Consider the following 24,034-nt stretch of genomic DNA (forward strand, 5'->3'; position numbering starts at 1 on the left):
ATGAAGGAGAAGTACTTGAAGGTGACAGCGCGCACATCTGAAGAGGAAGCTCAGGCGGACAAGGTGTTCACCGTGCATCATTGGATCTGCTTTTGCTCTCCCCCCCCCCCCATGCATTTCTGCTCACAACCAGAGATACTTTTTTAAAATGTCCATCTGTTTTTCAAATAGTTTTTGAATGTTTAAAAAGTTAGGCTCTTAATAGCCAGGGTTACACAGAGAAGCACTGTCTGGAAAAAAATAAATTAAAAAAGAAAAGAAAACCCTTTAGCTAAATATGGTATTGCATGCCTTTAATCCCAGTACTCTGGAGGCAGAGGCAAGTGGATCCCTTAGTTCAAGACCAGCCTGGTCTACAGAGTGAGTTCCAAGACAGCCAGACTACACAAAGAAACCCTGTCTGGAAAAACCAAACCAAACCAACCAACCAAAAAGCTAGGTCTGTATATGTTAGCGTAGGAACATTGGGGAGGCGCACCCTATCTTAGCTCCTGTGTCATTTGGAAGTGCAGCAATATCTGCCATGCTAGGTGATAGCGCAATCCATTGTTTGATACGCACAGCTTATGGTTGGGAAACGCGTGTCACGGAAATGCGCTGTCTGCCCCTTAGGCACGTGGCAATGTTATTACAATGCATTACTAATCACACATGGGAAGCTTTTGGATTCCAGTTGTTCACATTTTTAATGTAACAAAAGAAATACTAATGTACACAGCGGCTTCCTTCTCTTTCTGACCCTGAGAATGTGTCATACTTAAATTTCACAGTCTTTATTAATGCAGATGAGCAACTTTTCTGTGCTGAAAATTTTAAGAACTTCCCCCCCCCCCCTTCTTAGGTCATTGTCTGAAGAACCCTTTGTGCATGGCCCACATTATCTGCTTTAAAAGATCTCTGGGGAATGTGACTTGCTAAGAATCTTTACAAACTGCTGCTTGGCGGTGGCAGGGATGTGGGGGTGTAGGGATTTCCTGGTTCATCCTTGGTGGCCTTGCAGGTTTCTGAGGGTTGTCACAGCTTGCATGTCGTCCTTTCAGGCTGGCCTGGAAGTGCTGTCTAAGACATAGCAATGTGAAAGTTAACTATACCTGAATAGAGACTTTCAGGCAATTGAGCTCACTGACCACTAAGTTTTCAGTTCTGGCATTGTCTTGAAATTTTAAAAACTGTTTTTTTGAGGGAAAAGTGAAAGTGGAACACTCCCTGGGGGGGGGGGGTGTCTAAGACTGTCCATTGCAGTTCTGTGCAGCAGGGAGGAAGTCATGGGAGCTAGGGTGGTGCTTTATTCAATGGCCAGTCAAAGTCCAGAATGCATAGGGAAGGGCATTAAGGGCAGGTTGGGTAGTTAGCCAGGGTCCAGCACAGGAAGGAAGCATTTCTAATGTAGGGGCTGCTGGGGAGACAGTTCTCTGCGGAAAGAAGCCAAGGAGCTACCTCAGAAGTCAGTGTTTGAGGATTTGGGGAGTGCCATTTGATACATTTCAGCAGTAAATGGAGTCGTAGCTGGCTTCTGTAGGTTAAAGCTACCAGAAATTCTCAGGCAAAGTGCAAAAGCTGGCTTTCAGGTAAACTTTCATAGAAGCATGCTCCCATCTACAAGATTCTTTCCTTTTGTTGTATGCTGTTCTGTTTTTCTTTCCTGTATAACCTTTCCTTCCTTTTAGTAGGTCACTGCTGTCTGTCCTGATTCATTGCTAACTCTTTGCTCTTCCTTTTCTGACCTCTAGAGCCTAGAAGAGGAGATAATATCAATTTTGTTTAGTGGAAAGGGCTTTTCTCATAGTGTGAAAGCCTCCTTCCCTTCATCTACCACTTGGACAGCAGAGGGCGCTGTTGTGAACTCTAATGCACCTAGAGAAAAGCTTTCTTCTGCACCCTTCTCACACCTGCCTGAGGTGCCTTTTACTTTGTTTCTCCTTCTACTAAAAGCCACATAGGAGAAGATTTTCATTTTTTTTAGTATTTAGGTACCTTTCCGTCTACTATATCAAGTGAAGTCACTGGGAGAAACAGTTAAGAAACAGGGAATTTAAAAAGTAGTAGATTGGGTAATTTCTCATATTTTTGTTTAAAAACGGAACAAAACAACAACAACAACAAAACCTATCTAAATGCTGGGAACTGTTTTCAGCACTGAGGCCCAGAGCTGTAGTGACCAGGCGCATGGAAGGGCAGCCTCAGCCAAGTGGAAGTTCAACTGAGGGCTTTGCACAGCTCAAGATTTCAAAGCCCAAATTTCAGGCATCTTCTGGTAGTTTGTTATATAAAGTAGCAGTCAAACGCCTGGCCAGAGTTCCTGTGCTGATTGTGTTGGATAATCCTCTGGAACTCTCTGACCTTGAGCCAGGCCTGCCTAGCCATTATGACTGAGTAACCCTCGTTATCTCTCTGGCCTGTAGTAAGTCTGAGACGACTGCCTTAGAGATGCTCTGAGCATCCAGTGTCCTCATCTCTGGAGCAACTTGTGGCTCAGTTCAATATGTGAAACTCCTGAGCCTGTGGTAAAGCTGGAAAGCTGATTCTTTGTTCTGTTGATCACATGCTTACATGGTATGAATTTTGAGCAACTCAAACATACAATTACCATGCATTTCAGACTAACAGATTTCAGGCTGTAACACTGGCTCGTAGGAGCTACAGACAAATTGTATCATGTAGCTCTGGGTGTCCTTTGTGTCAGGTACCCATGAAGTACCTGATGTCTGTGAGGAAAACCTCTGAGTACAGTTAGTGTCTTGGTGGGAGAATAGTTAGTGTCCAGCAGGGACAGAGGACCAGCACTCTTCTGCATGTCAGTGTGCGTGATACCTTGAGTAGATAGCACGGCTGCCTGGAACTGAAATACCTTTCTGTTAGATCACTGATAGGACATTCATTTCTCTGAGTGTAAGGTAGCACAAAGCCTTCAAAACTCCACGAAGAGAAGCCGGCACCCTAGTTAGTACTGGACTCCAGTAACTTCTGTTACTCCTGTATTCTACAGGCAGGCATTAGATGGAGTGCTCAGCTTCTGTGTTACCAAGTGGAATAGATTAAGAAGAAGGTATCCACGGGGGATTAGGGTGATCGTCCTCAGTAATAAACTTAACCCATCTCCAAGTGTCAGTGTTGGTCATGAATGAGCTAAATTCTAAGAGGAGACACATGGGCAGACGTTGCCATCCACTCAAAGTCCATATTACAAATTGAGATGTTAATAACTTTTTGGAGTGAACATTTTGATGTTAATAGCCGTTCGAAACCAGCCGTGATTTTGCTAATCCAAGGTAAAAAGAAAGCAATCAATCAACGAATCAGTCAGTCAATTAAACAATAATTTATTTAGGACTTGGGGTTCTAGCCAGTGTTCTAGATTCACTTAATGGGTTTTAAAAGTTAAAACACTTAAAGTGTTTAAGGAACAGATTTCTGAGTTTTAAATTTTATCCTTTAAGCTGATTAGTAAACTTAGGTATTAATACTTGTTTTTCTTTAACATTATCAAGTCCATAAATAGGGCTTATGCCTGTAAATTTTTTTTGTCTTTGCAAGAATACTGGCTGTTTTTGTTGTTGTTGTTTGTTTGTTTTTGTAAGTGTTGTGGCCAGTGTCTAATTGTCTGGTGTGACCTTGAGCCCAGGTTTCAGTAGGGTTGGTTGATTCTTGCTGTTCTGTGTTTGCATTATCACGTATCTGTTTTGGTGGTTGTTGAGGTAAAACTGTATTGATTTTGTGTCCTCGGTTGCTTTTTGTTTCACAGACTCGCACTCTCTCGCCGGAAGGGCCTTGCACTGGAACCGGGGACGCTGTTAAGGTTCTCCCTCCTCTGTGTTAATTCCATTCGCTAACACCTCCCACCCTGCTCATGTTCCCTGCTTCCCTTTCAGTCAGCCATCATCACCATCTTTGTTTCTCTTCATGACATGAACCTGCCATCGGTTAAGTTGGGTTTTCGCTGTTTTTATTTATCCGTATGTTTTTGTTCTCCCTCATCCATCTTTTCTTGTGCAGCGTTCACATGAGACTCTGAATGTAGTGGAGGAGACGAAGCGGGCAGAGGTTGGGAAAGACGAGAGCGTAATCACGGAAGAGAGGACCGGTAAAGAGCTGTCACCTGGGAGTGCTCCTGGGGACACTCGTAAGGTGGAGCCAGTGGCACAGAAAGACTCCACCTCCCTGTCTTCCGAGAGCAGCAGCAGCAGTGAGAGTGAGGAGGAAGATGTGGGAGAGTACCAGCCCCACCACCGAGTGACTGAGGGCACCATAAGGGAAGAACAGGAGGAGTGTGATGAAGAGATGGAGGAAGAACCGGGCCGAGGAGCCAAGGTAGTAGAGAGGGAGGCAGCAATGCCCGAAGCCATCCCAGACAGACAAGCAGGGGCCAGTGCACACACAGTAGAGACAGAGGCCCAGGAAAATGTAGGTGCCCAAAAGATCCGTGCAGAGAAGAGTGAGCTCGGAGGCACTGCTAAGCAAGCCATGAGAGAAGAAGCAGAGGACGAGCAGCACACAGTTAACGGAGAGGTGCCCCGTGGTGACATTGATGTTTTACCAGAGATTATTTGTTGTTCAGAGGTAAACGGGAGTCTCAAGCATGAGCTAAACTATGGCGCTGTCTCTCAGTTGGAAACACCTGTATTCTTCGCCTTTCCCCTGATTCTCCTTTAGCTCTTGCAGCAAGAAGCTGGCGTTCTTTTCTCACGGGAAAAAGGGAAAGCACTGCTTTGTAGGTCTGCAGCTCAGGTCACAGTCTGTAGCTTCTTTGCGGCATTACCTGCAGGGCAACTTCCACAGCGGCATCTATTTTGCTTCTCATTTCCCGTTTTCAGTTTTCCTTTGCATGTTCTGGGTGCTTTTCTGTCTTCTATGCACTACTTCAATTCCATGCCTTTTCTCATCAGCTTCAGTGGTGGAATGTGCATGTACTGTGGAAAGCTGGTGGGCTTAAGTGTGTGTGCTCCTGCCCTAATGATTGGCTATGGCTTTTTGGGTCATTCTCACTTTTTCTTAGCGCTTGTGGAGGGGGTCCGTCGTCTTGCGGTGATGAGAGCACTGTTTCTTGATTGCCACACGACTCTTGTCTGTGGAGTCCAGGGAGAATGGTTTGCTTATGAATCTTTCTCTTTTTGGCATCCAAGGACTGGACATTTTACCAGAAGCACACTCTTCATGTGCTTCCATCAAACCTGGGTTACTAGCAAACTGATTATTTTGTAGACTGTCTTTTTCCTTTATTTGTAGGGAAGAGAATCTTGCATCTTCCTCTCAGATTCAGTCTTACGAGGGGCATTGTCTGTCACATGACAGTTTACTTGCGCAGGAATGTCTATTGATTCCAGATCTCCCGAAGTGCTGGGATCTATCAGCATTTGCTCTTTGATTGAGTGGACAGTCTTTAAGTGGCTCTGTTTTGGAATAATAAATAGGTTACTTTAAATTTCATATTTCACTTCAGAGAAGACATCTCAAGAGTCCTTTGAACACTTTGAACTACCCTTTCCATTTAAATAATTATACCTGTTGGGAGCTTTCTCTCAGAGGAAGTGTTATTTGCTAGTGCTGTAGTCTGGTGTACGTATGCATGTGTGCTCAGCAGGGTTAATGAACATTGAGCCTCTCTGCTTAAGATCGCCAGAGCACTTACTGCAGCTGGACTCATTTTAGATACAACATTTTATTGTACTTAATGCAAAAGAAAGGGAACTTCCAGATGGCTGTAATTGAAAATATTCATACTTGAAAATATCCTTTCTGACAATGCTATCTTTTGGGGGGGGGGAATAAATCTTGGCCTACATAGCTTACAATCCAATTAAAAATAATAAGCCTTCACATTGTGGTTTTGTAAGCTTCAGTAAAAATAACGATCGTTACCTTTATGTAGTGCATTCTGTTACCTTTCAATGTTAACATAGTTTCCCCCAAAGTAAAGTATACGAGTCATTGTAGTGGTTTAGGATCACCACAATTTCAAGAGTAACAGAGTTTAGGGAGCCATTATTTTAGCTTATTTTCATATATAGGTATGTATATATGCATATATATGCACATACGTATAAGTATGTGTATATACACATATACACATACATACATGTACATATGTGCATGTGAGTTATACTTTAAGGAGATAAATCTTTTACATTTTTTTATTTTAGGGTATCTACTTTTGCTCTTTTCATGCACGAGTGTGTGTTTGGATATTTTAACAATTATTTTTGAAGGTTCCTTTAAACACTTGTACTTCATGACCACTAGAATTTATCTTTCCCTTCCTTTTCCACCTCAGCCACCAGTGGTAAAAACAGAGATGGTAACAATTTCTGATGCCTCACAAAGGACAGAAATCTCCACCAAGGAAGTCCCCATTGTTCAAACTGAGACCAAAACCATCACATATGAGTCTCCGCAGGTACAGAAGCCTGAGATTTGGGCTGTTTGTCCGTTTTTGTCTCGTATATTTCTGTTTACAGTGTCTTCCCTTGTTCTGGTTTTGACACAGCTTTCCACACTTTGTAAGGGTCCCACCGGTGTGACTTCTCTGTTGCTCCCTTAGATTTAGACAGAGCTATAGTCAAATGGGTGAGTCCAGGACTGGAGGTAGAGCGACGCTCTAAGTTCAATCCTGGCAGCTGGAGAAAGGAAAACCTCAATTAGAGAGGAGGAGCAGATACACGTTAGTGACCTAGTACTTATATAGGAGAGCCGTCCAAGTGCTTAGTTAAGGCAAGCAGCACAAGACGCTGGTGGTCTTGCAAAGTTTTCTAGGTGTTGTGTAGATTGGGAATGCCTTAAGCCTCCCCTGCTCTGGCTTATTTTCCTCTGACACACGTGGTGACTTCATGTAACAGTGTCAGAGTAGCTAAGGGAAATGCCCACTTAGTTCCAGCTCTGCAGACACTGGTTCTACAGAGATGCCCAGGTAAGAAGGCTGGAGAAGACTGCTTTAGTTTACAGAGAAGTGTTTGCCACATGAGCATGAGAGCCCGAGTTCAGATCCCTGTTCAAAGCTGGGAGTAGGCATGGCTGTGAGTCCAGTGCTGGGATGGAGATCCAGGGGCTGTGCAACCAAATGTGAATTGGTCATCCTCAGGTTCAGTGAGAGACTCTGCCTGAAAAACAAAGTGGTGAGCATTTGAGGAAGACAGCTGTCCTCTGGGCCCCACAACAGGTGCATATGTACACAGAATCAAATAAAATCTAACAAAAGTGCTTCACCATTTCAAAGTGGATCTCTTTGAAGACGTAGAGTAAATAGTTCACCTCTGATAGGATTGCAGTGTAAAGAAGACGGTCAGGTCTCAAAATACTTTAAGAATGACTGTGTACGTGCATGCAATGTTTCTAAACAGTTTCAAGGATGTGATACATGTATATGCACAAAGCCCACGTAAGAGCAGACAGGTTTCTTATCATGGGCAGGCTTGCGAGAATATTGCTTTCAGGTCTTTGCTGCAGTACGCTCCCTCAGAAAGAAGCTCCGGTGTCTGAGGCAAGTTTGAGAGAAGATTCCTTTTGTTCATGTCAGGAAATTGGCAGCTGTGTTGGCAGTCCTAACATAACTAAGCTATTAATTTGCTTTGTTATTTTTCCTGGCAAATTTTAGAATCTTGTGCCTCTTCCAGCGTTAAAGCAAACAAATAAAAGTAGCTTCTTTTAAAGTATATACAGTGGCATATATATATGTATAAATATATGACATACATGGACCATACCCACATATACAATATGCGCACTCATATGTGCAGTCATATATGTATATATATACTCATGAGCTATCAACCATTATAAGAACTATGTGAGGTTTACAGAATAGATTAGCGATAACCAAATAACGGAATTGTTCAAGTTCAGTTTGTCCTCATCAGGTTCTGTTAATTAGTAATCTGAAAATGTTTGCTATTTTTACCCACCTGTGCTTCAACACAATAGCAAAGCCAGTAGCTCTGGTCCCTGTGGAAACATCTTCACCCGGCCCTCGGCTCCTTTTCCAGCTTCTCCAGATGTTCTTTCCTCTAAATGACTTAAAGTCCCAACTGGTACTCCGTTCTCCCCTCTGCCTCGGGGTTTGTGTCTGTGCGTTCACTGTTTTTCACAGCACTGCCTTTCATGCCAGCCGCTGTCTGGACCGCGAGCCTCTGCTCCACCATGCAGAACCTAGGCAGATGGTACCTGCTGCCAGCTGTGGAGCCCCTAGAAGATGCATACTCAGTGGGGGGTCTTTTCCGCCATGATGGAAGTTAAGCATTGCTTTGTATTTTTCCTCCACCTATCCAAAGATTGATGGCGGGGCTGGTGGTGATTCGGGCACGTTACTGACCGCACAAACCATCACATCTGAGTCTGCGTCAACAACGACAACCACACACATCACCAAGGTAAAGCTCTAGGGGGACCTAGGGAGAGGATGGTACACAGTTAACAGACCTTTTCCATATCCTTTCTTTGTTCCTATACACACTTAAGACACAGACAGTGCTAGCGGACTAAATGTCTTTCTTAAAGTAGCCAAAAAATTAGGCCGTAATGACACATGTGTTTCAAACCAAATTGCAGTTTTGTAAAGTACAAGGGGGTAAAAATACGACTAGCTATATTTAAGACAGCTACATAGACTTAAGAAGTGTTTTAATATAATTGTGAGACTTCTCTCATTTAAAGTTCTAGTATATTGATTTTAGACCTTTACCTGGAGCCTTTGTAAACACTTAATACCATAGCACCCGTGTAGTGCTTGCATTGACAGCATCAGCTGCACCTGGGGCCTGGGTGTCTTAAAGGTCAAACTCACGTCAGCCCTCTTGAAACCCAGGAGGGAGCTTCCAGCTGATGCATGCCAGTGTAATTCAGTCTGATTTTCCGGTATTTCATTTTGTTTCTATTTTCACATTGGATTAGTGCTTAATGGTCTTAAAGGTATACATTATACCCTTTCCACCCCATGTTTTGGACGATAATTTTTAAAGAATCAAAGTAGCAAGAAATTTTGTAAATTAAAAAATGCAAGGTAGGTTGGTGCTTGTAACAGATACTCGCTGATAAAGCTGGTGATAAGCTTTTATTTCTTAGTTCAGTGCTGCTGCTTGTAAGTCAGCGTGTAGACGGTGAAACTGTAGAGGTTGCCTGTGTGCTGTCTCAGGACTCTGGTATTGGCTGTGCTCCTTTTCAAGGGTCTCAGGATCACCAGCATGAGGGAGCCAATGCAGCCAGGTCTCTGCACAGCCCGTGCACATGTGTTCTGTGTCCAACATGCCCAACCGCACACAGAAACAGCTGTCAGCTCAACCTTTAATGAAAATCCCATTGTTTTTCTTACCTTAAATCAAATGAGTGAACTCACTAAATGAATATGTATAGCTGTAATCAAGCGTCAAACTATAGTATCAAATAATTTCCTAAATCTAAAATGTAACTCTACGGATGCCAAACAGCTATTTCTTCTCTCTACTCTCCTTTTCAAAAATTGGCTAACTAACTGGGGAGAAACTTTGGGATTGTGATAGATTATCCCAATGGAGCTACTTAGGTTTTTAAATGGCATCTGTTGCACTTTAATCTCACTAGAATCTTGGTATCTTAAGGGCTGCTGTCAGTCACAGCACACGTGTGGATGCTGGAGCACTAACAATAGGACTCTGTGTTAATAGAAAATGTCGAGCACCTGAGTCTAAGATGATCCATCACCAGGTAGAAGCCGGGCTTTGCCTTTGTTCTCTGCCTGCAAGCTCTAGTCACTGTTTTTTTCTTCTTTTTCTGACCTTAGACTGTGAAAGGTGGAATATCGGAAACAAGAATTGAGAAACGCATTGTGATCACAGGAGACGCAGCTCTGGATCAAGATCAGGTAAGGGCCTTTGCTGTCACATCTGTGTCAGTCACCTACTGGTACTTCCTGAATGGAGGCCAGTTCCCCAGTTATGGTGGAAAGACATTTGAAGCCTGCCGTGCTGTCCTGTGAGCTGTAAAGCATGCTGGCACAAATGTGATTAAAATGCAAGGGAGTGGGGACTGCTGATAACCACTAGGGATTCACATTGGCCTGTCTTAAAACTAACGATGAGTAATGACAATTCTTCCCCCCAAAACAAAAAGCAAATAAAAGCCACCAAGGTTTTTTATGCCTGGTTATCCAAAATTTGCAAGTGATTTTGTAGTGTAAGAAAAGTTGGTCTGTTGATTACTAAGGATTTTTCCCTATCATAATTTGAGGTAGTAGATGGAAGGAAACATTAATGTTTCTTTTAAGATTAATATTTATACTGATTCTGTTTGTAGGTTAAGCTAAGTGCAATGCTTAATTATAGACAGGTAATGAGTGGGTCTGCTCGATGCTTGATTTTAGACTGCCATCCTGTGTGATGAGAGGAGTCTCTTCCTTCTTTTCTCTCCTCTACTTCCTTCCTCCTCCCTCACTTCCTTCTTTCCTCCCTCCCTTGATCCTTCCCACCCTCCCTTCTTTTCTACTCTTCTTCCTTCCTTCCTTCTTTCCCTCCCTGCCTCTCTCCCTTTTTTCTTCCTTCCACTTCCTCCTACTCCTTCCTCCTCCATCTCCCATCCTTTTCTTCCTTTCTTTCTCTAGCTCTCTTGTTTTCTTTTTTTAACTGATTTTTACAAAAGAAAGCAAAGTATTTTTCTTCACAACTTAAGAAAGGAAGAGAAGTATTTGATAGACACAGCCTTGGGCACGGTGGTGTGCCAGAGAGGGCCACTGTTAGATAGAAGAACTGCTTTCTTGAGAAACAGAACTACTTTCTTGAGAAGCACAGTGTGGCCAGAGAGGGTGATATGTCATGACTTTGTAAGCGTGGTATTTTAATTACATGTCTTATAATTTGGGGGATTTGTTTCTTTGCTTGTTGATTTGATTTTCTTTTCTGAGGGTTAGAGATAAAGTTGCTCTGGTGCTAGGGTTTGAACTTAGAGTGGGGGTTCCTAGTAGGTGACTAGTCCACTTCCTGTGGGAAAGCGCTGACACCCCTGTTTTCCCATGCACTGGGTTTGTTCCGCTGCTGCCCACTGAGGTCTTGACTTCCCCTGAGTGGCAGGTGGGTATCTAACTCCTACTCTTCCTCTGGCATTCTGGGTCAAGAAGCGTTCATTAAGTTCCTACCACATTCTAAGAGGAGGAAGTGAAAGTTGAGGTATCTTCCCAGGCATTGCTTCTTTCACCTACTCCCCAAGAATGGACACCCTTCCATGCTTTATAATAACTTTTCCCAGCTCGGTAGCTCTCGGGTTTCACTTTCTGTGTTTCACCTTTTAACCTGTTTGCCTTGAAAACTCAGGTTTATGTAACATTGCTTATAAAAGGCAAATACAAATAACAAATATGAAACCTATGGATCCTAAAATAACAATTCTAATTAAATAGGATGACTTGGTATCCTTAACCATTGATGTGGGAACATATGGTCTCCTGTGTGCTGCAGCACTGTTAAAGTGAGGTCCAGTGTGCACCTTTGTCACAGAAATTCATGTGGGCCCTTTCTTCATAAAGCTATGCCATTGGAACGGTATAAAATTAAATGAAGAAATTGCTTCCTTGCCAAAAACTGACACTGATTACATAGCGACCCTAACAGCATTCACATCTTTTCTGCTTCCTTTTTTTTATGTTCAAAGGCATCATAGTAATGGGCTATCCCTCAATTTGAGTGAGACATAGAAAAAAATGCCTCGTGTTGATGATTTGAAAGGCTCACTCTTATACAAGGCAGATCAGCAAGTCTTTGTTCTCTGCTGGTCATGATTCACTGCTTCATCCCAGGAATGAATGAGTTATTTACTCTTCTGAGCATACTTTTTCTAATGAAAGTAGTTGTCAGCCTGGTGTGGCGGTGCACGCTTGTTGTCCTAGGTCAGCTCTCAGGAGACTAGAGTGGAAGGAGCCCTAGAACTTCAAAACTGACCTGACTGTGCTGAGACTCCACTCACACGTTCTTCCTCGCGATTTGACGATGTGATATTTTCTCACAGTCTTTATTATTGCCATATTAATATCTTACTAACATGTTATTGTGTTTAGTCTCTTTATAATTTATTTATTACAATTTATTCACTTTGTATCCCAGCTGTAGCCCCACCCTCATACCCTCCCAATTCTGACGTTTAGTTTAAGCTGATAAAGAATGAGAGGATTGCAAGCATAATTTCATATACAGGCTGGAGATTTGGCTCAGTGGTTAAGAGATGCCGACTTTTTTCCCAGAGGACCTGGGCTTGCTTCTCAGCACCCACATGGCAGATTACAACCATCTGTAACTACTTCTAGGAGATCTTATAGCCTGCTCTGGCCTCTGTGAACACTAGCGTATACATGGTACACAGGCATCCTTTCACGCAGAACACCTGTACACATAAAATGAAAGAAATGAAGATATATGAGGTGTTGATTATGGTTCTTCCTCTTCCCCTCTACTTTGTAAATTTATCTAGGTTTACTGAACAGGGTATGTACCCTAACTTAGGGCAGATAGAAATGATAATGTGACCCAGCATTTACCCCACACAGGCACCAGAGCTAAAGGAACGTTGCACTGCTTCCTGCTGTTCCCGTGTATAGGCTTTCTTATGCGATGGATGACCTGTATCCCAGAAGAATTTGATGTTCCTCTTAGGAATCTTTCCCTGACTTGGTTCTTCTGCGGTTTTTTTTTTTTCTTTATTTTTCCTCCAAAACTTCTTTGCAAATAAAATTGGCAGTAATTAAGAAAGCTATGTCCAACAATCAATAAATGGGACCTCATGAAACTGAAAAGCTTCTGTAAAGCAAAGGACACTGTCGTCAGAACAAAATGACTGCCTACAGATTGGGAAGGGATCTTCACCAACCCGCTATCTGACAGAGGGCTAATATCCAGAATATATGAAGAACTCAAGAAGTTAAACATCAACAAATCAAGTAATCCAATTAAAAAATGGGGTACAGAGCTAAACAGAATTCTCAATAGAGAAATATTGAATGGCAGAGAAACACTTAAAAGAATTGTTCAGTGTCCTTCGTCATCAAGGAAATGCAAATCAAAACAACCCTGAGATTTCACCTTACACCCATCAGAATGGCTAAGATCAAAAACTCAAATGACAACACATGCTGGAGAGGTTGTGGAGAAAGGGGAACCCTCCTCCACTGCTGGTGGGAATGTAAACTTGTACAACCACTTTGGGAATCAATCTGGTGCTTTCTCAGACAACTAGGAATAGCGCTTCCCCAAGATCCAGCCATACCACTCCTGGGCATTTATCCAAAAGATGCTCAAGTATACAACAATGACATTTGCTCAACCATGTTTGTAGCACCTTTATTGGTAATAGACAGAAGCTGGAAACAACCCAGATGCCCCTCAGTTGAGGAATGGATACAGAAATTGTGGTACATCTACACAATGGAATACTACTCCTTGATAAAAAAACAAGGAAATCATAAAATTTGCAGGCAAATGGTGGGAATTGGAAAAGATCATCCTAAGTGAGGTGTCCCAGAAGCAAAAAGACACACATGGCATATACTCGCTCATAAGTGGATATTAGATATATGATATAGGATAAACACACTAAAATCTGTACACCTAAAGAAACTAATCAAGAAGTAGGACTCTGGCTAAGTTCCTCAATTCCCGTTCAAAAAGGCAAAGAGGATGGACAACAGAAGAGGGAGAAAACAGGGAACAGGACAGAAGCCTACCACAGAGGGCCTCTGAAAGGCTCTACCCTTCAGGTATCAGAGCAGATGCTGAGACTTATAGCCAAACTTAGGGCAGAGTGCAGGGAATCTTATGAGAGAAGAGGGAGATATTAAGACCTGGAGAGGACAGGAGCTCCACAAGGAGAGCAACAAAACCAAAAAATCTGGGCACAGGGATCTTTTCTGAGACTGATACTCCAACCAAGGACCATTCATGGAGATAACCTAGAACCCCTGCACAGATGTAGCCCATAGCAGCGCAGTCTCTAAGTGGGTTCCCTAGAAATGGGAACAGGGACTGTCTCTGACATGAACTGATTGGCCTGCTTTTTGATCACCTCTTCCTGATGAGGGAGCAGCCTTACCAGGTCACAGAGGAAAACAAAGCAGCCAATCCTGATGAGACCTGATAGACTAGGATCAGAAGGAAGCAGAGCAGGACCTCCCTTTTCAGTGGGAGGGACATGGGTGGAGAAGGGGAAAGGAGGGTGGGATTGGGAGGGGAGGAGGAAGGGAGCTATAGGGAGGATACAAAGTGAATAAACTAATTAATAAAAATTAAAATAAAAATTAAAAAATATAAGAAAAAACACAATAAAAGAAAAAAAAGCTATGTCTCCCTCTTAGAAATGGGATCTTTCCATGTTACATAGCGTGCTCTGTGACGAAGCAGAGGTATTCTCACTCCCCGCCTCATCCATGGAAGGGACCATGAGGCAGCACGTAGGTACTCTGGGTCCTCTTCGCTTGCCGCTGATACTGGCTGCTTGGGGTTGAGAAAGCTGTTAACTTTGGGTCTCAGCTGCAGAAAGGGGCCCGCAGATCATTCCGTCTGTTCTTCTCCTAATGGTTGTTTTTATTTCTGTTGCTGCTCTGTAGTTTTATTCCCTATCGGTTTATAGGTATTTTTCCTAGTAATGTTAGTATAATGTGTCAACTTCAGACAATGACTGAGAGTCTTAGATGACAAGATTCAGAGGTCTGGTCCATGACATGGAGTTCCCATCTCCTTGTGTGGTGACTGCTCCTGAGTGTATACCTAAGGCACTGGACTTTCAGTTGACGTCATTACCTGCATTTATACCTCATTATACCTACATTAAACCTCAAATGCTCTTTATTGCCTTTGCACTAGTCTGAGCTTCCAGGTAAGAATTTATGAGAAAAACCATGTTCTCCTAATAGCACAGTGAGTGCAAGCCTGGGCTTCGAAGGCAGTGTGCTTCTCCTGTATGCTTCACCCGTGAAGACACACAGAAGGACAGGAAGCGGAGGAAACGGCAGGCTTTCTCTGAAAAGTGTGCAATGGACAAATTCAAATGTCCTATTCTTATAAATGAAGACACGAGCAGTGTGGCTGGAGCTTGTGTCTGGTCGATGAAGGTGCGTGTATTCTGCCATGTTGAGCCAAATACTCAGCTCATGATTGCTTGTTCTTCTGACCTTGGTAGGCGCTGGCTCAGGCCATTAGGGAAGCCAGAGAGCAGCACCCTGACATGTCCGTCACGAGGGTAGTAGTGCACAAAGAAACAGAGCCGCTGGAAGAAGGAGAAGAATAAGGTATGAAAGCCGCCAAGCCTCTCCTGTGACTGCTCTGTGATCCTGTGCTGTGTGCTCTATGTCAAGGTCTTTGTCTTCTGCAGTTTGAATGCTCTTCTTCAGTTTGTTGTTATCCGCATGCGCAGCTGCTTGAAGGTGTATGATCAGGGTCTGTATTCTGTCTTGTCTAGCTAGTGCTGATGATGCCATTATATAGCAGCTGCTATGGATGTGTATGTTCCTTCTCTGTCCAGTGTGTTAATGTAATGTGTAGTTAACTAACACTCATGATGACCATTGCAGGGTGGTGCTGTTACCTTTATGTTAGAGATTTATCTTGTGTGAGAGGCAAGTCTCTCACATCTGTATGTTAAAAATTGTGTATCAAACAGGGAACTGTAATGAGTATAATGCTTGCATTGCCTAAATGTTTTAAGTTTCAGTTGGACCAAGCAGGGGGGTAGGGTGGGGGGTGTAATGATAAATGGTGCTTAATATAATCATCAGAAAGGAGTTAGTATTCTCAACAAACCAGGAGCTCTATTGAGTAATTAAGAGAATAAGTAATTAAGTAAGTAATTAAGAGAACTTAAAACACATCTAGGAAAGTGGGCTGAAGATTACACAGGTGAACACTAAGTGAAGTACAAGCAGAAACCTTCTGCCTTCCTCTGTCACTTAAATTAGTAAGAATTAAACGGCTAGTGGAACTTTTGTTCACTCATGTGGCACAAATTTATGTTTTAGGAAGTTTTGGGAGATATGGGGAGAATCCATATTTAAATGCTGATGTATTTCATAGAAGACAATTTGCTGAAGCCCATCTCAAAGTATTTAGTATTTACGGTACAGGTCTGTATCTTTAAACAACCTTTAAGAATTTAGTGAGGGCCAGTGGGAAGGCTCAGCACGTGAGAGCTCCTGCTGCCTGCTAGACCACCTCAGGTCCATCCCTGGTACTCACACAAACACATATGTGCACACACAAAATAAATACAATAAAAGCAACACATTTGCTTAAATACTCCAAGATGTTTGCTGATACTCCTCTTCAGAAGTATCACATCTTTTAAAAAGCTGGTCAGATTTATGAGTGAGGAGCCTGTCTAGAACGGTAGTAACACTAGTGTTACACCAATAACTGCATTATCATCAGACCACCACACTGTGTACTAGAAGCAAGAGATGAGGCAATTTAAATGACCATTTGTATGGAAGTAGTTCGTATAGCTGCTTCTGTGGGATGACTAAGGAATTCCTGATGAAATGTGTAAGTGTTACAATTGTCTGTTGGGTTTTACCAAACAGGTCTTATTATAAGGAACACACAGTAAGATTACTTTTTTTAATAGTCTGTCCTTTGACCAGTCAGAGAGGGGCTAGCTCCAGGAATGGCAAGGTGTTGAAGCCTCTATCCTCTGCCTTGCACAGTACACCAAGTTTCCTGGTCCACCTGCAGAGAGTGAAGACCCTAACAGTTCACAGCCTCATCTCTGAGAGTTTTATTCTGCAAATTTAGGACGAGAAATGACAAATAGCTATGATTGTAATTTCAGTTCCTTCCATTAATATCTTTTTGCCATTCATACTTTTTCTGTAAAAATGGGAATAGTGAGAAAACTCAAAACATTTCTGTGAAATGAGTGTTTACCTTCTTAAAAACCTGAGTTGTTTTCTTTTTCTGTTGATTTTTTTTATACAGATTTGTTTTTTTATTGGCTGATTGCCTAGTTGAATATTGTACCACATGTATTCCTGGTTCCTGCAGAAACCAAAAGAATCCCGATTCTGGATCCCCTGAAGCTGGAGTTAGAGATGGTTATAAACCACTGTGTGGGTGCTGGGACTTGACCCCAGACAGTCATTGGCAGTTATCAACGGCAATGGCAGTGAGCACTCCAGCGCCCGTTTCCTGATTCCTAATCCTAACTCTTTATGGCGCTATTTGTTAACAAATATCAGGATGGTCATGGTGTTTAATTATTAATATGATCGAATCTGCAAGCTTTTCCTTTGTGGCTTGTGCCTTTTTTATACTTTGGAGTAGTAATAATATTCATATAGCATGTGTTAAGCATCGTCCACTTGCTTTTTCTGTGTGCTGAGAAGCAGTGGCAGCTCTTCAGCACTGTTTACTGGGTAGCTGGTCCTTTCCCTTTCAGCTACACTGTTACAGTTCAGCTGCTTGCATGGAAGGGTGTTTCTGGCAGTCAGTTTCCTTTGGCTTGTGTGCTTTTGTGCCTTGTTGCCACACAGTCTTCATCATGAATACTGGGTTTTGATAGGTATAGGATGTGTGCCCCCACTTTTGTTCATCTTTGTTTATTCTTAGTTCTTTATTGCCATATAGAATACTAACTCAGCTTGCTAATTCAATTCTGTGTGGTTAGTTGTTTTTTTTTTCTTTCTCTCTCTCCCCTTTTCCTTTACATTTTTCAATGTTGGAGAACAAACTAGGGCCTTGCAAATGCTCAACCAGTGAGCATTTGAAACCCTACACCTATGAGGTTGTCATTGGAATTCTGTCTGCTTTATCCAGGTCCATATTGGGAGAATTGCAGCTTTCGCTTCATGATCATGAAATGTCTTTCAGTAAAATTACATAATTTTTAATCAGTTACGGTCTTACAAATCTTACCTAGATACATTTGCCCTTTCTGCATTGATCTTCTAACAACTTTATATCTTAGATGTTCTTTTTAATGCAGGGTATATAAATGAATTATTTAAATTTTTAGAAAAAATAATATCTAGTTGCTTAAATTAATCAGCTATGTTGCCTGTGATGTTGGTCTATTTTTGAGGTGTATTTCGTTGATAAGTTTATACATGGAACACTTATGCCTCAGACTCCAAAACCTATTAGGTTTTAATATTGCCAGATAGAAAACTAGATGATGTTGGGCAGATCAGTGGGATAGCGCAACTTATCTTTCTTAATTCAGAGGATTATCTTAATCATGTATAAGATGTTGGGGAAAATCATGTATAAAGGTGTCTTGGTTAGTGTTTCTATTGCTACGATGACACACCATGACCAAAAAGCAAGTTGGGAAGGAAAGAGTTTATTCAGCTTATGCTTCCACAGCATTCTTCATTATCAGAGGAAGTCAGAGTAGGAATTCAAGCAGGTTAGGGACCTAGAGGCAGGAGCTGATGCAGAGGCCATGAATGGTGCTACTTACTGGCTTGCTCCTCATGACTTGCGCAGCCTGCTTTCTTTTAGAAACCAGTACCACACCCCAGTGATGGCTCCACTCACAATGGATTGGGCCCTGCCCCATTGATCGTTAATTGAGAAAAATGCCTTACAGCCACATCTTAAGGAAGCATTTTCTCACTTCAGACTCTTCCCTCTCTGATGACTGTAGCTCCTGTCAAGTTGACATAAAACCAGCCAGTACAAAGGGTACAGTGTGAAACTGTTCTTGTTCCAAATGCTATCCAGCAGCTTACTTATGTATAAGAAAAATGGGGCTGGAGAAATGATTTGGTGACTATGCTTCTAAAGGAACTGTGTTTGGTTCCCTGGACCCACGTTGAGTAGCTGCTTATGTCTCCAGCACCAGGGAATCCAGTGCAAACTTGCTCTTCTGGCCTTTGTGAGTACCACATATGTACACTATTATTATTATTATTATTATTATTAGATTTTTTTTCATCCAGGCCCCAGAAGAGCTGGAGGGATTTGCAAGTTTGCTTCCCTTCACGTTCCCACCTTAGTTGCCTGTTCCTTGGAAGGTCTTCGCATAGGATACTTGAGTAGCATGTCTGTACTGTCTGTAGTGTTTATCAGTCACATAGATGGCCGATTGACTGAGAGTACTGCATTAAATGATGTGACCTCTCACAGGGAAACCATAGTTGCTCGGGCATTATTTAAAATGGAAAATGTACCGGACACCTCTGTATTTTAGTGTAGAATCCAGTTCAAATTTGGAAGCAAAATAAGGAGTGAAACACCACATAGAAAGACTCTGTAAAAAAAATATGACATTATTAGCTACTGCTTGCTGGGGACTTAGTCCATGTGTGGCTTTGTATCGAGACCTTTGTTGGCTCCTGTGATGATGACATTGAGGCCGAGGCCAGTTGCTCTGTACTTGGCTGAGCTAGCATAAACCACTTAAATGCCACAACCCACAAGCCTTTGCAGAAGGATCCCACATAGGAACCTTCCCAATCAATTTCCACCTGCTGATATAATTGGATCCATTCTAGAAAAATTCATTTTGGGCAAAAGTCTCTTGAGTTTTTAGCTTTGTTATAAAGCTAAGTGAACAAACAAAACCAATGCTTCATATTAAAAAATAATCATGTTTAAATAATCTAGTTTCTAAGATAAAAGAAGTTATTGTATCTGCTTTTTCCAGTTGATGGGAAATGTATAGGTAGAAAAAGAAAAATTATAAAATTAAATGAGTGAAAGATAGAATTATCTTTCAATTTTGTATATTCCTTAGCTGATGTTGTCTGCATTTGCAGGTAGATCCAGGTGTTTTGAGTGACAGGCTGTCTGTAAATTGCTCCATAAAGATCCTAACTTTCAAAATTATTGTTAGCTTAAAAGAAACAGGTAAACAAGCCTATTAGATCACTGGCAGTTCACTCTTTTCTCAAAGGCTACCACAATGAGGTTGGACCAGACAGGGTCACAAGGATGCAGGCGCCCTTCTGTGTCCTGAGGAGATGGCTGCAGCCACATGAAAGGCAAACAGATGTCGGAGGACAAGAAAGCCTGGGAGCTTATTAACACGGACTGTTCCACAGACACACGTTTAAGTGGCTCTGAGCCTAGCAAACTTTGAACTGAATTTCTGTCTTTGGAGTGAGGGTGTGTTGGTGGGCCTTCCCCTGATGAAGCACCGTAAAGAACTGCCATCGAGCCTCTTCATGAGGCAGAGCTCCTCTGCCCTGACAGGCTGCATCAGCCCCTGGTGTGGTACCCACACTCCCTTTTCAGGAAATGGCAGGAGCTCAGCGAGAGGACTTTTCAGACTTGTCCAAGGTGATTATTGTATCTGCAGTTCTGTTCTTCGACTCTCGGCTCAAGCAAATGTCCATGACCTTGTTTTCTTTCCAGTCTTCATAAAGTACCTAAAGCATTATTTCAGTGGACAAAGGGGTTTGTTTTCTATGTAAAGTACACAGGTGGGACAGTTCAAGAATCGATCTGTACTCACCAGGCAGAGCAGAGATGGTAGATGTCCAAGTGCAAGAATAGGAAGTGTGGCCAAAGGTCACAGACAACCCCCAAGAGAAGTTTGATTGGTAGTCTCCACTGCTTGCTCACCATCCCCCACGTTTCTCTTTGGGGTTGCTGGCCTGCAAGACTTTGCTTCCATTGATTGCCCTGCCTTGACTGAAACAGAAGTGCTAATGAGTAATGCAGTAGCCTAAGGAAGACAGCAGGGAGGAAAACAGTAGATGGATTAGTCATCCTGCCCTGAATGATCAGGGGCTTTTAATATCTGTGCTGCTTCTGAATAATGGGGAGTATTTTCCCCCTATCAAAATAAGAATTTTTATCTGACCAATACCATGTGCATTCTCAGTTTATTTTAGGACTTTTATCTTCTGGAAAGAACATTAATGTTCACTGTCCTCTATAATTAATACATTTGCCAGAACTTTTGCCAAATTGAAGTAGAAAATGAAATAGTTGCATCTGAAAAACCTCTTGCTAGCTCAGGAATAATGAGTCACTTTTTGTCCTCTGCTGCGTTTTGGCCTTTGATTGTGGGCTACCAGCTTCCCCAAGACTTAAATGTTTCCTTTTCTCTGATGCTCACTTTCCATTTCCTGTCCTTGTTGGTTTTGTTTGGATCCCTTTATGCTGACTCACAGATCCATGTCTGTGGTCCTAATGGCTCACACCCACTCTGTGTCTCCTGATCCTTATGGCTCACACCGGCTCTATGTCTCCTGGTCCCAGTGGCTCACACAGGCTCTATGCCTCTGTCCTTCTTTTTAGGTTCCAGACTGTGTACTATTATATAACCACCGTTTCTTTTTAGTTGTTTTAGTTTTGTTTTGTGACAAGGTTTCACTATTGTATCCTTGTCTGGCCTGGAACTCACTCTGTAGACCAGGCTTGCTTTAGAATCACAGAGCTCCACCTGCCTCTGCCCCCTGAGTCTGAAATTAAAGGCGTGCACCACCACTGGGCAGTCATTGGTCCTTATTCTGTGGCAGCACAAGTCAGAGTCTTAGCCCTCTCAGGATACCTGGTCTTTGCCGGCTTCTTCATCCAGCCCTCATCTGTGGGTGCTGCTGACCAGAGTGGCCTCTGCCCCCTTTACCTTTAATACACTCACTGTGCTGAAATTACAGCAAGGTTTTCCTTCAGAATGTGAGCCCGGCTAGGCCAGACCTCCTCAGGGCCAACGGAGAGACAACTCCGTCTTTTCTGGCTGTGTGGCCTGCATGGCTGACCGCCTCCTTGCCCTTGACTCACCGTTTCCTTTTCCCTGGCTCTGCATGCTCATCTGGATTGTTGTAGTTGACTGCCAGGTGATCTTTTTGTCAACAGACATCATTCCTCGTGCCCCCCGCCCCCGGCTTTATTGGCTCATAACAGGCGCTATAATCTCACCTGTATTCCTTTTGAGCCCATGCTCACCTGTACTGGTGTGTGTGGCTTCAGCACTCCATTCTTCTGCTCACTTCTGTCTCCTACATAAATCTTCAAGTCCGTCTTAGTACCCTGGTACTGTTTGCCTTCTGTGGCTCTTCACTTGTTCTTAGCACCTGAAGGAGCTGTCTGTTCATCTTAATGAAATAAAAATGGACTGACTTTCCCAGCTAGCTTAAAACCCGTATCCGCTAACCTTTATTTTTACAGCAGTCCCCTTTACCTGAAGGGGATCTGTGTTTTACTACTCCATTAGATGCCTGAAACCAAATAGTAGTGAGCCCTCCATATGCTGTCCCCCTTTTACCTTTTCAGTTAAGGGAAGCCGCCTGTTACTTACTTTTAGCAAATCTGAATTGTCAACATCTCCACTCAGGCACTTTGGAACCATCAGCAAGGAAAATAGGCGTTACTTGTCAGCAGCCACCATGATACTGTGACATTTGACCTAATAGCCAAAACAGCTGCTAAGTGATGAACAGGCAAGCGGCATATCCAGTATGGATGTTCTGCACAGAGGGTTCTTGACTCATAGGCTGGGTGGGGCTGGGTGAGAGAGCATCATGCTACTCAAAAGGTCCTCAGTGTCAGACTTGATCTTTGACTTTCCCCTGTACTGTCCTTGGGCCACAGTTGGCTATAGGTACCTGCAACCACAGATCACTGACATGGCGGCATTAGGCTCTGCATATTGTCCTTTTTGGGTTAACTAAATCTTGCAGTGTGGTCTCTCTTACACGCTTTTCTGTCAATTTTCCAGGAATTTCAAGGCTTCTAGGTTTCTTACGCTTATTTTTAGTAAACATACTATTTCCTGTTAATGTAAGCAGATAACTATTGATGACTCAATTGAAAACTTTGATAACTCCTTTTAAGCCTCTGTTTTGGTATACTTAAGACTTATGTCATTTTTTTTTTCTTTCCTAGAAGGTCGTTTTTTAAGACAACATTCAGCTTCATGAATCTGAAGAACTTTGACCATTCCAAGTCTTAACGCCACACCACTACTCCAACAAATTTGTGCTTCAGCTGGTAACTGACCAGAAGCCTGAAGAATTAAATGCCAACAGCAAACTTTACCTTAACAGCTCTGGTCTATACTGTCCCCATACATTTCTAATACACTGTTTGTTTTATAACCACTTCTAAATACTCTTTCTTCCCCTTTGCTTTCGTTCTTCCTTTCTTTTAATTTTTTTTTAATTCTTTGGGGTTTTTTTTTTTTTTTTTTTTAAGGGTTTTGTATTTGTTTCCCTTTCCTGCCTGCTTTTTTTTATGACTCATTTGCTCAAATGACAGTGAACAAAGCCAGCCCAGGCTGGTAAGGTGCTGTTCACTTGAACAGGTGCTGTTATGTGGAAAGGAAACTCTGTGACTAATTTAGATAGTGATTTTCATTCTTGAAGATTGTTTCCATTGAATTCTTACAGTCAATATTTACAGTTTTCAGATTGCAGTTAAGTATACTGCATGAGATCATATTAATACCAATTAAAAGCATTTCTTACATCTTGAAATTTTTCTAATGTTTGGACATTTCACTACAGATGGTTTTTCTATCGACCCCTTTGACTTTCCAGTCCTGTGACTTTGTACTTGGTGGAGTGAGAGACTCTCCGGACTGGAGAATTAGGAAGCTCACTGAGCACGCACTGTGTTGAGAGACACCACCCCACAGTGCAGAACTTCTCAGACCTAAGCTTTGCCACAGCGCTCCAGAGCAGGAGGAGACGCAGGAAATGTGCCCTTCCCTTTCACCACTAAAAGAGAACCAGGCAGCTTCAAGCCTTAGTGCTTGCTTTCTTATCCTTCCCAATCTCAGTATCTCCCGTTGTCTGAACACTTGAGCAGAGCACTTGCTTTGTATGAAACCTCCTGTCTCCATGTAAAACTGACCTTTGTTACCAATGAGGTGTATCACTGAGATAGTTTGATGACTCACAGGTTTGAAGATGCTGGGGAGAAGAGGGTGGGGACAGTGGTGGGGATGTTGTTGGTTGTAAGAAAGCGATACCATGTAAAGCTGACACAGAGACCTGATAGGGCTTATTAACTGTATTGAACATTTTTCTCATTTGCTTTTGACTCTATGTATAGTTATGATGCCAGATTAGATTTATAGCAGCTTCAAGTTGTATTAAATGATATTTTGCTTTATGTAATACTGTTATAAAATAAAAGTTTGTTTATTCTATAAA

The 24,034-nt window shown here is 42.4% G+C and overlaps 1 protein-coding gene across 20 annotated transcripts in view; it reads left to right on the top strand.

The window, feature by feature from the left end:
- The window catches only part of Epb41l2 (erythrocyte membrane protein band 4.1 like 2), a 154,326-nt gene extending 130,292 nt beyond the window's left edge, over positions 1–24,034 (top strand). For 5 of the 20 annotated variants that reach the window (XM_060373254.1, XM_060373259.1, XM_060373255.1 and 2 more), the window contains 9 exons: positions 1–63; positions 1,731–1,898; positions 3,743–3,796; positions 3,994–4,557; positions 6,269–6,391; positions 8,259–8,357; positions 9,743–9,823; positions 15,115–15,223; positions 22,764–24,034. The exon at positions 1–63 is cut by the window's left edge and continues 36 nt beyond it. In XM_060373254.1, coding sequence (XP_060229237.1) covers positions 1–63; positions 1,731–1,898; positions 3,743–3,796; positions 3,994–4,557; positions 6,269–6,391; positions 8,259–8,357; positions 9,743–9,823; positions 15,115–15,222 — 1,260 coding nt within the window. In that variant the 3' untranslated portion in view covers position 15,223; positions 22,764–24,034. The remainder of the gene's footprint in view (positions 64–1,730; positions 1,899–3,742; positions 3,797–3,993; positions 4,558–6,268; positions 6,392–8,258; positions 8,358–9,742; positions 9,824–15,114; positions 15,224–22,763) is intronic. The other 15 variants (XM_060373264.1, XM_060373265.1, XM_060373268.1 and 12 more) reach the window with 13 other exon arrangements.

The sequence above is a fragment of the Meriones unguiculatus genome, chromosome 20 (genome assembly GCF_030254825.1).
Source record: "Meriones unguiculatus strain TT.TT164.6M chromosome 20, Bangor_MerUng_6.1, whole genome shotgun sequence".
Taxonomy (NCBI): domain Eukaryota; kingdom Metazoa; phylum Chordata; class Mammalia; order Rodentia; family Muridae; genus Meriones; species Meriones unguiculatus.